Source organism: Notolepis coatsorum (assembly GCF_963971535.1).
Source record: "Notolepis coatsorum genome assembly, chromosome: 2".
Classification (NCBI taxonomy): Eukaryota; Metazoa; Chordata; class Actinopteri; order Aulopiformes; family Paralepididae; genus Notolepis; species Notolepis coatsorum.
This window is the reverse complement of record NC_140166.1, coordinates 34,038,101-34,053,325: the sequence shown is the minus strand read 5'-3', so window position 1 is coordinate 34,053,325 and position 15,225 is coordinate 34,038,101. Positions and strand designations below refer to the sequence as shown.

The window sequence follows — 15,225 nt, the reverse complement described above, 5'->3', positions numbered from 1 at the left end:
AATGGATTGTAGTATGCCTCTAGAAATCATATGCAGCAGGTAGAAAATTGACGGGAGATCCATCACGATTTGGAATCAAATTGAGGAGAACTTTAATCACTGGGTATTAATCAAACAACACGGGAAAAGGCAGTCATATTCCAGCGCGGTCTTTATTAGCCGACAACAAAATAGATGCCTCTAAAAATCATATAGCCAATCGAACACAAAGGCATTCATATTACAGCACGGTTATAATGACACACAACCAACGCCAAACAGTGGTCAACGAACGGTCTTTATTAGTATTTTGAGCTGTCCAGGCAGAATTGCAGCAATGGTCTTAGGGAGCCGTTGATATCTGACATCACCGTTTACAAATCCGCCTTTTATTTATCCCATAATACGCGATAGTGTCTTCTTGGTTCGACAGCAGTGAATTCTCCGTGGAGTTTCTCAGAGTACCGCTCGGGTCAGTCCATTATTTCACATCCCATGGGGGGTGTTTCCTCACTTTCATGACCATATATGGATAATCATGCACGAGCATTGACGGTAGAACAAAGTTCTACGGAGGAGCGTAGAGCCTGCGTACGCACCGTGTGATGAATCCCGACTTCCCTGTGCGTACACTAGTTCTACATTCCGTGCTTACGTGTGGAAATAGAACATATTCTACGTCCACGTTGATGAATGAGGGCCCTGATGTCTCAGCATGTGATGACCTCATAATGCTAACAGACCTGATGTCTCAGCATGTGATGACCTCGTGGTGCTAACAGACCAGATGTACTTAGCGGTGGTGATCGCATGTCTGATCTGATACTATGGGGATGTTGATGGGGCTCATGTTAAGTATAATATTACAGCACTGAATTGCACCAGCTATGTGTACGTTCTCTCCTAAATCAGGGGGTAAAGTCGACACTCAAGGCTTCTAGTTAGTTTATAACTGTAGGATTTGCGTAGCATTTTCTTAGAAGATAAAAGCATTAAGACAATCATATAGGTCTAATTTTACTTGGACCTTAAGCCGAGAGAGAGTTGATATGGGAGCAACAGTCTGACCTGATATTACGTCAAGTGTCAACATGTTAGTTAGCTAGACTAGATAGGTATCCAGATGGTGTCTCTCGTAGCCGGGCTGTGTTGAACTTTAAGGCACCAGAAAGTATTGTATTGTTTACACTGCCTTTTTTTTATTCTATTTTTACTTCTCCACTGTACTATAATTATATGACCTGTACCATGTCTGTATGTACCTGTACCCCCCCCCCCCCCCCCCCCATGCTGCTATGATTCCTGAATTTCCCCAAGGGGATCAATAAAGGAATATCTTATCTTATCTTATTATGCCAGGGAGAGAGAATGTTGGGGGGAGGGTTGTCTCGTTGGTATTTCACCCTGGAGGAGGCTTGTTCCTCTCCGAGCAGAACAAGCTACATAGAAGTATGGCCCACGGTCATCACCTGCTCAGTCTAGGGTCAGGGCCTGGAGCATGTGGCCACATGGATATAGTGACCTGCCTCAATATAAACTCACGCCATCCGTCCATGCAATAAAATAATAAAGATACACGGCCGATGTTTCAACCTTTTTGAGCGAGAGCTAGAGATGGGTGATAAAGCCAAAATGTACATTATGGATCACTTACTGACCACATTCTGTCTCTGGTAATTGCCACAGGCAGCCCAGAAACCATCGGTAAGGGTTGGGGTTAATCCACTTTCAATTAAGTGCAATAAACGTGAATAATCGTCTGAATAATAATAGTTACAATGTGCGCTGGTGGAGCTGTTCAGGCTACAAGACCTAAGGACACCAGCACTGTCAGCACTTTATTTAAATCAGGGGTTCTTTTTAAACTTTTTTATACCACAACCCCATTTTATTTAGGATTTTTTTTGCTGACCCCACACTTAATGTATCGCGTAATTTCAATGTGGAATTAAGGAATATCAAAATAAAAGCACACGTTGTTGAACTTGATCATGCATATTTATTAGAAAATGTTATTACTACACTATGTTATCAATACACATTTATAAAACTAGGCATATTTAGCCAAAATATGTTGCCAAAAAAAAAATAAAAATTATAGATTATTATTATTATTTTTTTACTTGCCAATGTGTACCCACTGTCCCACTGTCACCTACCAACAACCCCGCTTTGGGTCGCGACCCGTAGTTTGAGAACCGCTGATTTAAATCATATCCAATCTATTAACATATAATTGACAATGAACAGGTTGTCGTTATCACCATCTGTCATGTATTGCAGTTTTTAATTCAATTTTTTATTGACTTGAATTTAAAGTAAGGTGACCCAAACCAGTCATGTGTGTGAGTCATACGGGCAATCATAATGTCGTAATAATTCTCGGTGTCAAATCATTTAAAATCAAGACTCTTCTTGACGTTAGAAGTGCTCAATCTGCTCTCATCAAACCTGCTGACTTTGGCTGCTAAAGGTTATCCACGGGAAGCTAATCAATGACGCACCACAGAGAGTGCACAGTAGCATGTGTGCAATCCGGATTCTACATTAGAAACTAAATTGACAGGTAGACTTGACTTCCAGAATCTTTTACGAGGCACTCTCATGTTCCCTAGTGTCCTCTGAACTCTTCATCTGGCAGCATTAGAGTAGCCATCAGTAACACTCCTGTTCTGTCTGTATCTTAATGTGTTTTACCATTAACACCCCCCCCCCCATTTTTTTTAACAAATCAAATAAAATACAATTAATTAAAATAAACAATATTGTGTTTATCATATCAGATGCATTGCACTGTGCGTTTGCTTTCATGTGAACAAGTGCTAGGTATAAAAAGTCACATTCAGTGTGTCCTGTGTGCACAGTTCCCATCGCAGACACATGCCATGCCATGCAAGCATGATGCCGTCGCTGCAGGGACTTACTGGGCGTTGGTCGAGTCCATACTGTACTCCTCCTGGTACCTGGACACAGCAGACATGGACACAGATAGGCACAGGTTAGCAGACAGAGCAGGACGGTAGGAGACGTGAGACATAAGACTTATGGGGGGACAGACAGGGGACGGGTCGGTAGGCATGCTTTCACGGGGAAGGAAAAAGCGACATATCAGGTCCGAAACAATGCCAGAACCAGCGAGAGACTCTGAATGCAAACCATGGGAGATAATCAGGAGACACACTCTCTGGGATCTCATCTGGCCATCTCATTAACAGGAGCAGCACTGAGATGACCCTGACAAGACACGAGGGCGGTGACAATCGACAGAGCAATCGACAGAGAGAGAGAAAGAGAGAGAGAGAGAGAGAGAGAGAGAGAGACAGAGAGAGAGCAAGTGTGATAGAAAGAGAGAGAAAGAGAGAGACAGATAGAGAGAGACAGAGAGAGAGATATCTATTGGTGACTATGAGAAGAAATCATTGATTACTGGGTGACAAGGAAGGACGATTGCTGAGACATGAAGGGTCAAATGTCAACCGTATTATGGTTAGATGAAAACCATACGAGGTCTGTACGAGAGTACACTCTGTAGACACTTTCATTAAAACATATTCTGTTTATAACATTGTCTACACTATAACTTCTACATGTATATTGTATTCAGATTCATTACCACAGCCTATAGTGTTCATACTGTACATTACTTTCATACTGTTTATACCCCAGCTTTTCTTATCTTCTGTATTATATATATATATTTCATACCCACTCATATTATTCAAACCACTGGCTATGTTGGTTATATTATCCATAGTGTATTATTATTTACACTGCTGTATAGTGTTAATAGCAACTGACTTTGTTCATACTGTACATCATTACTGTATACTTCATAGAATGTATATATTTCATATATACACATAACACATACATATGTATTACAATGCACTGTACTGCTCCTTAAGGTGCTCCCATGGTCGAGCGGACTGTACGCGGACTGGACTCTTTGAGCTTTCATAGTCGAGCGTACCTCCACGGACCTCCGCAGACCAATTTCCTACATGTCTCGCGCCAGTTTACAAAATTTTTCCCACGCTGTTCAACTTCTGTCATGTCGTCGTCATCCGATGTCAATAAAGAGTATCTTATCTCCGTTTCCAATATTTCAATAATAAAACGGGCAGTTTTACACACTTAAATAACAGGTATATAGGCAGCGAGGTGCAATGTACCGTATAGGCTTGCTCATGAGGTGGACAGCGCGTGGTGCTGAAATGACAAATACGCATTGCATGAAATAAAAACACCCGTTTTATTTCGAAATATTGGAAACGGAGATAACATAGACTCTAATGAAAATGATTTAGTGTGATGTCAACTTGTTTTAACAGCAGGAAACCACAGCATTAGGTGATGAAGACCTTCTGACTTAAACAGAAAACGGAGCAAACGCAAAACAGCCACAACAGAACCAGAATCTGATAAAGATGATCAGGTAGTCATAAAGTCCAACATGCACATTATATCTGAACTGCACCGCAAGATCCAAATCAGTACAGAAAGATTCACCTACTTGTTATCTACTGTATGTATTTAAAACCCTGTGAAGCCCAAATAAAATTGACATTAGCAACTTCAGAGGCCAGAGGGTGGGACCTATAAACACATTTACTATCCAACAGCATTGTGAGGCTGAACAACAGGACCCATTGACTATGTAAAATGTTGCAACCGAGGACCTCACAGGGTTCATGACAACAACAAGTGAATACTGGAGCTGAGATAATATTACAGGTGCTTTCTTTGCGTGTCTTCTGTTTTCAGTGATAAATGAATGAATAAATGAATGAATGAATGAATGAATGAATTTATTCACACACACACGATACATTACATGTAAGAATCCTCATGTGATATAACAATGTCGCAATTGTGTGCATGTGCCAGGTCTCCCAAGAAGTCTTTGAGAAACCTGCCCGCCGTTCCCCACCCAGTCCATGGCTGACGGATGCAGTGAGAGAACAAAGACAGGCCCTGAGAGCGGCTGAGAGGAAGTATAGAAAGTCACGCCTCACTGCTGACATCGACACATATCACAACCTCTTGTTAACATTCTCCAAAACCATTACTAATGCCAAAGCTTCTTTCTTTCACCATAGGATCGAGGCCTCTGCCAAGAATCTTCGCAAACTGCATGCTACCATGTCCTCCCTCCTCACTCCCCCCCCACCCCCTCCTCCCTCATCTTTTTCTGCCGAGGACTTTGCGATCTTCTTTGAGGAAAAAGTGGAGAACATCCGCAGCTCCTTCTCCCAACCCCCACCCATTCCAAACACTGAATCGAGAACCTCATCCTTCACTCTGTCATCTTTCTCTCCCATTACAGAAGCCGAGACCCTGACACTGGTAACGTCGAACCGTCCGACTACATGCCAGCTGGACCAGCTACCCTCCCCACTCCTCCAGACCATAGCACCAGACATCCTCCCATTCCTAACTGCAACCATCAACTCCTCACTCAACTCGGGGGTGGTCCCCACCGCGTGTATCCTTTCCGCAACGGAATTCGGTTTCCGGGTTCCTCTGATTGGCCGCGACCCCCACGTGACCCGCCCCCCTATCCACCGATCTTCCGCTGCCGCGCGCGGCAGAGCGAGCGGCCGCAGACTTGCTCGCTTCCTCAATTTATACGCATGGAAGTATTGACTGAATGAATGAATGAATGAATGAATGAATGAATGAATGAATGAATGAATGAATGAATGAATGAATGAATGAATGAATGAAAACTTTATTTAACAGATTGCAGAATGGGTACAATACAGTACGGCTCAATACACACAATTGTTAAGGGGATGCAGACCTGAGAAAGACGTTTGTCTTGTTTACATCAGGGTCCCCCATTTTCAATTCATATAGAACAACTACGCCGTAACAAATCATAAAAAAAATATACTGTTAACTGGAATATGTTGTGCCTTTACACATATGTTGGATTATGTAATTGGTTTGTCATGACAAACAAATTAAAAAATCGCGATTTACCCGCTGGCTACAACAACACTCAGTGACTGCATGTAGTCAGAGCCAGAGCTCAGCGAGCCGCTTGTGGCAGCACATTCTCGCCGCGGGCTGAGCTCTGGTGTCTGCTGGAGCAAGCCAGAGACAGCCGGCGATGCAATATTTTATTTGTTTATCATGACAAACCAATTACATAATCCAACATATGTGTAAAGGCACAACATATTCCAGTTAACGGTATCTTTTTTTAATGATTTGTTACGGCGCAACCAATACTTCCATGCATTCGGGACCTCCATGTTTTGGGGGTATTCATCAGACAAATCGGATCCGGGGATTCGGCTCCCATCAGTCGGGCAAGAACTGCGGGTTTTCAGCCTCTCCCCTCTCTCCTGGAGCTTAAGGGGGAGCTTAGTATTCCTGCCTCTGAGGAGGTGGCTACAACATCAACACACAGTGACTAAATGCAGTCACTGTGTGTTGTTGTCGCCAGCGGGTAAATCGCGATTTTTTTATTTGTTTGTCATGACAAACCAATTACATAATCCAACATATGTGTAAAGGCACAACATATTCCAGTTAACGGTATCTTTTTTTAATGATTTGTTACGGCGTAGTCGTTCTATATGAATTGAAAATGGGGGACCCTGATGTAAACAAGACAAACGTCTTTCTCAGGTCTGCATCCCCTTAACAATTGTGTGTATTGAGCCGTACTGTATTGTACCCATTCTGCAATCTGTTAAATAAAGTTTTCATTCATTCATTCATTCATTCATTCAGTCAATACTTCCATGCGTATAAATTGAGGAAGCGAGCGAGTCCGCGGCCGCTCGCTCTGCCGTGCGCGGCAGAGCGGTGGATAGGGGGGCGGGTCACGTGGGGGTCGCGGTCAATCAGAGGAACCCGGAAACCGAATTCCGTTGTGGAAAGGATACACCTCCTTAAAACAAGCCAGAGTCACGCCCCTCAGGGCCCCCCAGGGCTCGGTCCTAGGACCCCTTCTCTTCTCCCTCTACACTAAATCACTGGGTAACATTATCACGTCTCATGGCTTCTCATATCATTGTTATGCCGATGATACTCAACTCTTCCTCTCCTTACCTCCCTCAGATATCCACGTCTCTGAGCGGATCTCGGCCTGTCTGTCCGACATCTCCGCCTGGATGACGACCAACCACCTCAAACTGAACCTAAGCTAAACAGAATTGCTCCACCTGCCGGCCAAATCCTCCCCCCTGACCAACCTCTCCATCACAGTCGAGAATGCAGCTGTGACCGCGTCCCAGACCGCCAAGAACCTTGGTGTTGTCCTCGACGACCAGTTGAACTTCTCTGCTCACATCGCAGCGACAACCAGAACCTGCAGATTCCTCCTGAGCAACGTCAGAAGGATACGCCCCTTCCTGACAAAAGAAGCCACCCAACTCCTCGTCCAATCAACAGTCATCTCCCGCCTCGACTACTGCAACGCACTGCTAGCTGGCCTCCCGGCCACTGCCACCAAGCCTCTTCAACTCATTCAAAACGCAGCGGCCCGCCTGATCTCAAACCTACCGAAGTCGGCCCATGTCACCCCACTTCTTAGGGACCTGCACTGGCTCCCCATTGCTGCACGTATCCGCTTCAAGGCCCTCGACCTAGCATACCGTGCGGCAAAGGGAACCGCTCCCGCCTACCTCCGATCAATGGTCTCTAACTACACACCCTCAAGACCCCTACGCTCTGCATCTTCTGGCCGCCTCAGACCTACTCCTATCCAAGCTCCCGGAGGGTCATCAAAGAGAAGCCGCCTATTCTCAGTCCTTGCCCCACAATGGTGGAATGAACTACCCATCCCAGTTAGGACAGCCGAATCCCGTCCAATCTTTCGCCATCGACTAAAGACTCACTTCTTCAACCATTATCTGAAATGATAATAAAAAAAAAATAAAAAAAAAAATATATAACCGTGATTTTTTTTAATGTTTTAAAGGTTTTAGTCATTTTCAGATTCTCGTCAAGCTTGTTCCAGATCTGTGGACCCTACGATGTGTATTATTACAGCACTTGAAATAAATTAAAATCCCAAATTCGACCTCCACCACGGCCACCTCTGATTCTGTAGATGGATACAACTATTCAGCCTCTGATGATATGTCTTTGACGTCTTTAACCCTTTCACTACCACACTACCAAAAGGGTTAACCCTTTCACTGTCACACGACAAAGTGTTAACCCTTTCACAACCACACCACAGAAGGTTAACCGTCTGTAGTGTGGTAGTGAAAGGGTTCACCTTCTGTAGTGTGTTAGTGAAAGGGTTAAGTGACAGTGTTTCTATAAAGGCAGCCATACTGACGAAGGCTATGGCACAGTTTAGCTTCTCTGTGACCCCCCCCCCACACGCTTCTACCTCGATACAATGAATAATGTAATGACCATTAGGTTCAGGAAGTAGTTAGATCTCAGGAGAGACAGTAAAACTCTGCTGTCAACAGATTAGGAGAAACCTTTCACGAGTTCACCAACACACTGACAGGGAACTGATCATTATGTGCCCCAGAAGGGCTGTATATGGGACCTGGTTTACCATCAACAGACAGCCTGACAACAGACAGCGTGACAACAGACAGCCTGTCAACAGACAGCGTGACAACAGATAGCCTGACAACAGACAGCCTGAGAACAGACAGCCTGACAACAGACAGACTGATTAGCTGGTTTACTGACAACAGACAGACTGACAACAGACAGACTGACAACAGACAGCCTGATTAGCTGGTTTACTGACAACAGACAGCCTGACAACAGACAGCCTGACAACAGACAGACTGATTAGCTGGTTTACTGACAACAGACAGCCTGACAACAGACAGCCTGACAACAGACAGACTGACAACAGACAGCCTGATTACCTGGTTTACTAACAACAGACAGCCTGACAACAGACAGCCTGACAACAGACAGACTGACAACAGACAGCCTGATTACCTGGTTTACTAACAACAGACAGCCTGACAACAGACAGCCTGACAACAGACAGCCTGACAACAGACAGCCTGATTACCTGGTTTACTGACAACAGACAGACTGACAACAGACAGCCTGATTACCTGGTTTACTGACAACAGACAGACTGACAACAGACAGCCTGATTACCTGGTTTACTAACAACAGACAGCCTGACAACAGACAGCCTGACAACAGACAGCCTGACAACAGACAGCCTGACAACAGACAGCCTGATTACCTGGTTTATTGACAACAGACAGCCTGACAACAGACAGACTGACAACAGACAGCCTGATTAGCTGGTTTACTGCCAACAGACAGCCTGACAACAGACTGATTACAGATGTGTTGTGCCATTGATAAATGCCTTTCATATCCATTCTGATTACTTATATTCATAGAATATCCACAGAACTACATAAAATTGCAGTTACATTGTAAATCGTTTTACATAGATTGAAGAAATCATTACAAAGAAAATAACTGTCAAACTATCCTCTGATGTACTTGATGCATTACGAGTGAGCGATACTTCACTTCTAAGACAAGCAGTAGCTGACAGATGCCCTCTGTGTTGTTTGCTATGCGTCAACCTCTACTGTGTAGATGCAGCAGGAAATTATATAGTCGCTAAACTTTTGTGAGCGTTAAGAGAGTTGACCGAAGGGAAACATGCAGCAGAAGATTCAATTACCGGTAACTCTGCTGTGATGAACATAATTGTGTTGAAGCACAAGATGAGCATCTCTGCGCTTTGACGACGAATCAATCCTCATAATTAACAATAAAAAAGCCATCTAGCTATGAACAGCTTTTGAATCACTAAAGAGGCAGAGAGACACCCAGATGTTCCCCCTTGCTGTACAATTAACTTAGTGGTAACAAGCCGGTAAAGCATGATCACACATACTAATGTCCTCCCTCTGCCTATCTCCTGCTAACACATTACAGACACGGGGGATGCCTCAAATGTTTCATAGTAATTTAATATTCATGCATTTATGATGCCTTCCTTGTCTTCTCACACTGTCAATGTCAGGCCATGCGGAGCAGGAGAAGAGCCATCCTCACCTCTCGGCAGCAGATCTCTGGAGGTGTGGGCTGAGCAACACGGACAACACAACTGGAAGCGGACGGGGCGGTCTCACTTTCCGCCAAAGTACGCCGTTACTTACATCTGCCGAGGACTCACTTGTCCTCAAGGACTGACGGAAATAACACGGGGACACCACATGGCTCTCTGCAGTAATTTCAAGGACAAGTGGGATTTGTAGTTTTCATTATAATGCCCTCAGCCCTGCCAAGTGGAAGCTAGCTAGCATTGCATCAAAACTACAACTCCTGACCTTTCGTTGTTCTGAGTTCTCCTGGTCAAGAATAAGACTACTATATATACCACTACAGCATCCTGCTCATTGGAGCAAGACTTCCATCAATTGCACCTGCCATTGCCTCTACTGTGTACCTGTAGATGTACTCTAGGGATGCAAAGATACACACATTATATATCTTTTAAAATATATTCTTACGGGCGCCACGGTGGCGCACCACGTAGCTGCGCTCGCAGTGTAATCGCAGCATCCGGGGTTCGAATCCGGCCCGGAACCTATGCTGCATGTCCTCCCCAAATCTTTACCCAAACTTTCCTCTCTACCTGTCCTATCCGAAATAAAGCTGTAAAAATGCTACAAACAAATCTTTAAAAATATATATATTCTTACTCTAATTATAGATTATATAAAAACTACACTGCTTGGTAAAAACTATACTGCTTGGTTTGGCTCCGAAAGAAATACAAATAGTATTTCAAAGTCGTAAACAATGGAAATGTGTTTTGCATTGTTCTTACACAAGGGGATTGTCTCAACACGACATTGTGAAATATGTACACTACATATAGTAATATAGTAGTGCAGATTCTGTTCAGCTGTGATGTGAAGAAGCCTCCCTGAAACAAGCTATTCAGAACTGCAGCACAATCAATGTGATTAATAACGTGCATGTACAGTACAGTATGTGCACGTGAAGAGTTATTGGAAAATGTATGTGTACAAGATGGCGACCCGCTCATAAATCTTCTCATTTCTGACAATATTTCGAAAGGTGCGATCGATATCAGCCACTATATGCACTGGAGTGCCAGTATGTCCTTAATCCAACCAGGTCCACATTGGGAAATGGGAAATGGGAAGTAGGAAGGGCATACATGCACGCAACATGTAAACAACAACATTAATTTTGCACCCGCCAATATCTTTTAAATGATAAATTCATTAATCAATCATTTTTGGGGGGGAAATAAATAATTGTATTCCGCATCATTCTAATAGCTCTGTGGATGTATTATATATAAAAAAAAAAGGCTGTTTGTCTTGTCTGTTATTGACCAATGTAAAGCGATCTTGGGTCACATTAAAGGTGCTATATACAATTAATGTATTATTATTATTATTATTATTATTATTATTATTATTATTATTATTATTATTATTATTATTATTATTATTATTATTATTATTATTATTATTATTATTATTATTATTATTATTATTATTATTATTATTATTATTATTATTATTATATTATATGATATTCATATGATATTGCTGGATCTTGAGTCATATTTTACCTCCAATGTCCAGTTTGACAGTTTGATCTGAATTTCAAAATATTCAGGCTTGTGTACCACTGCTAGATGTACGATAATTATCATATTTGTACGATAAAAGTAGTACACGCGTGTGTGCATGCGCGTGTGTGTGCCGTTCATTTCTTATAGTGCAGAGTGATGTGCATGTGAATGTCCTAACCCAACCCCCTCCAATATACAGTAAATGACCTAACCCAAGAATACACGAGACCCTCTTCTACCAAGTATGGTTTTGTCGATATTCCAATGTACAGTTTTGCTTGTACAGTTGTACAGTTTCCCCCACCCCGCCTACCCATATAATTTCCTATAATTTCCTTTGTTGTGAGGGACCAGATTGGGAGACAGTAAGATATTGGTGAAAGAAAAATTGCATGTACTGTAGATATGTGTTTGATACAGTGAGGGTGAGAAATGGTCTGATGATCTGGCTGTAAACAAATAGTTTTTGATTTGCCTTCTTGACTAAGCTATTGATGTGATGTTTGTAAGTGAGGCGTGTGTGTCAAGAGTTACTCCAAGGTATTTTACTAGTGCCTGTTGTCTTTAACTGTAGTGTCTGTCTGCTGTCTTCATAACCACACTGTGTGTCTGTACTTCTTTATTACATTTTTTTTTATCTCTCCCATCCTCCCCAATATTTTTAACTCACAGCCACCACTGACACACACATTGGGGGATGTTTTAAAAATATAATTTAACATATAATATAATATAATAATTTGTGCTTCACCAAAAAATTTGGTCAGCAGCCGCCACTGCTCACCACATACTGTATCTATCCATACCTGTCTGTAGCCTACATAGTTGCACATAGTCCTTTTACATACCTGTATCTCTGTATATATTATACTACAACTCTGTACAAACATCTGATTAGCACTATTACTCAGTAGTATATTTTGTAACCAGTTTAATCACCTGTACATTGTGTATTGCTGTTGCACTTTACTGTTACATTTGCACTCTGGTTAGATGCCAAACTTATTTTCGTTGTATTGTACTTGTGCAAGTTGTGCTGTATATTGACAATACGAATCGAATCTAATCTAAAACGCTTGAATTTCCCCTTTTCTGTTTCACATCTTGACTCAACAGTCTCAACCAATGTTACAGATAATGAATCTCAACACATCGTAACAACACTTTCAGAGTATCAGCTCTGAGGGAGGAACACTCGTGAGCGCGTTGTTCTGCAGTGAATGTGTGGCCCGGGGTCCTGGTGGACTGGTCATATTGGGCTCTGAGACCACTTATCTTCTCTGATCCCACTTCAGATTTGAGTGGGTATGTTTTGTCTCATAATGGCGTTTCATATTGCTACTTTTAAGTGCCACATTTACATTTAGTCATTTAGCTGACGCTTTTATCCAAAGCGACTTACAAGTTTTGCCACGATTTCTGAACATAATGAGACACACTGGTTTAGTCTCCCAGTGGGAAGTATGAACAGAAATGAGTCTGTCCATTCTGGATTAAATGCTCTATTTTCTCCCTTGCAGTCTGTATCTCTCCCTTTCTCCCTCTCGGTCTGTATCTCTCCCTTTCTCCCTCTCAGTCTGTATCTCTCCCTTTCTCCCTCTCAGTCTGTATCTCTCCCTTTCTCCCTCTCAGTCTGTATCTCTCCCTTTCTCCCGCTCAGTCTGTATCTCTCCCTCTCAGTCTGTATCTCTCCCTTTCTCCCTCTCAGTCTGTATCTCTCCCTTTCTCCCTCTCGGTCTGTATTTCTCCCTTTCTCCCTCTCAGTCTGTATCTCTCCCTTTCAGTCTGTATCTCTCCCTTTCTCCCTCTCTGTCTGTATCTCTCCCTTTCTCCCTCTCGGTCTGTATCTCTCCCTTTCTCCCTCTCAGTCTGTATCTCTCCCTTTCTCCCTCTCAGTCTGTATCTCTCCCTTTCTCCCTATCAGTCTGTATCTCTCCCTTTCTCCCTCTCAGTCTGTATCTCTCCCTTTCTCCCTCTCTGTCTGTATCTCTCCCTTTCTCCCTCTCAGTCTGTATCTCTCCCTTTCTCCCTCTCTGTCTGTATCTCTCCCTTTCTCCCTCTCGGTCTGTATCTCTCCCTTTCTCCCTCTCAGTCTGTATCTCTCCCTTTCTCCCTCTCAGTCTGTATTTCTCCCTTTCTCCCTCTCAGTCTGTATCTCTCCCTTTCTCCCTCTCTGTCTGTATCTCTCCCTTTCTCCCTCTCAGTCTGTATCTCTCCCTTTCTCCCTCTCAGTCTGTATCTCTCCCTTTCTCCCTCTCTTTGTCTGTATTTCTCCCTTTCTCCCTCTCAGTCTGTATCTCTCCCTTTCTCCCTCTCGGTCTGTATTTCTCCCTTTCTCCCTCTCAGTCTGTATCTCTCCCTTTCTCCCTCTCTGTCTGTATCTCTCCCTTTCTCCCTCTCAGTCTGTATCTCTCCCTCTCAGTCTGTATCTCTCCCTTTCTCCCTCTCAGTCTGTATCTCTCCCTTTCTCCCTCTCTGTCTGTATCTCTCCCTTTCTCCCTCTCAGTCTGTATCTCTCCCTTTCTCCCTCTCAGTCTGTATCTCTCCCTTTCTCCCTCTCTTTGTCTGTATTTCTCCCTTTCTCCCTCTCAGTCTGTATCTCTCCCTTTCTCCCTCTCGGTCTGTATTTCTCCCTTTCTCCCTCTCAGTCTGTATCTCTCCCTTTCTCCCTCTCTGTCTGTATCTCTCCCTTTCTCCCTCTCAGTCTGTATCTCTCCCTTTCTCCCTCTCAGTCTGTATCTCTCCCTTTCTCCCTCTCTGTCTGTATCTCTCCCTTTCTCCCTCTCAGTCTGTATCTCTCCCTTTCTCCCTCTCAGTCTGTATCTCTCCCTTTCAGTCTGTATCTCTCCCTTTCTTCCTCTCAGTCTGTATCTCTCCCTTTCTCCCTCTCAGTCTGTATCTCTCCCTTTCAGTCTGTATCTCTCCCTTTCTCCCTTTCAGTCTGTATCTCTCCCTTTCTGTCTGTATCTCTCCCTTTCTCCCTCTCAGTCTGTATCTCTCCCTTTCTCCCTCTCAGTCTGTATCTCTCCCTTTCTGTCTGTATCTCTCCCTTTCTCCCTTTCAGTCTGTATCTCTCCCTTTCTCCGTTTCTGTCTGTATCTCTCCCTTTCTCCCTCTCTGTCTGTATCTCTCCCTTTCTCCCTCTCAGTCTGTATCTCTCCCTTTCAGTCTGTATCTCTCCCTTTCTCCCTTTCAGTCTGTATCTCTCCCTTTCTCCCTCTCAGTCTGTATTTCTCCCTTTCTCCCTCTCAGTCTGTATCTCTCCCTTTCAGTCTGTATCTCTCCCTTTCAGTCTGTATCTCTCCCTTTCAGTCTGTATCTCTCCCTTTCTCCGTTTCTGTCTGTATCTCTCCCTTTCTCCCTCTCTGTCTGTATCTCTCCCTTTCTCCCTCTCAGTCTGTATCTCTCCCTTTCTCCCTCTCAGTCTGTATCTCTCCCTTTCTCCCTCGCAGTCTGTATATCTCCCTTTCAGTCTGTATCTCTCCCTTTCTCCCTCTCAGTCTGTATCTCTCCCTTTCTCCCTCTCGGTCTGTATTTCTCCCTTTCTCCCTCTCAGTCTGTATCTCTCCCTTTCTCCCTCTCTGTCTGTATCTCTCCCTTTCTCCCTCTCAGTCTGTATCTCTCCCTCTCAGTCTGTATCTCTCCCTTTCTCCCTCTCT

General features: G+C 43.6%; 1 protein-coding gene across 1 annotated transcript in view; it reads right to left on the bottom strand.

Moving 5' to 3' along the window:
* Window positions 1-15,225, bottom strand: part of kcnt1b (potassium sodium-activated channel subfamily T member 1b) — a gene marked incomplete at its 5' end in the record, with an annotated part of 317,351 nt that overhangs the window by 169,801 nt on the left and 132,325 nt on the right. The window contains one exon of the mRNA XM_084308105.1: window positions 2,904-2,942. Coding sequence (XP_084164231.1) covers window positions 2,904-2,942 — 39 coding nt within the window. The remainder of the gene's footprint in view (window positions 1-2,903; window positions 2,943-15,225) is intronic.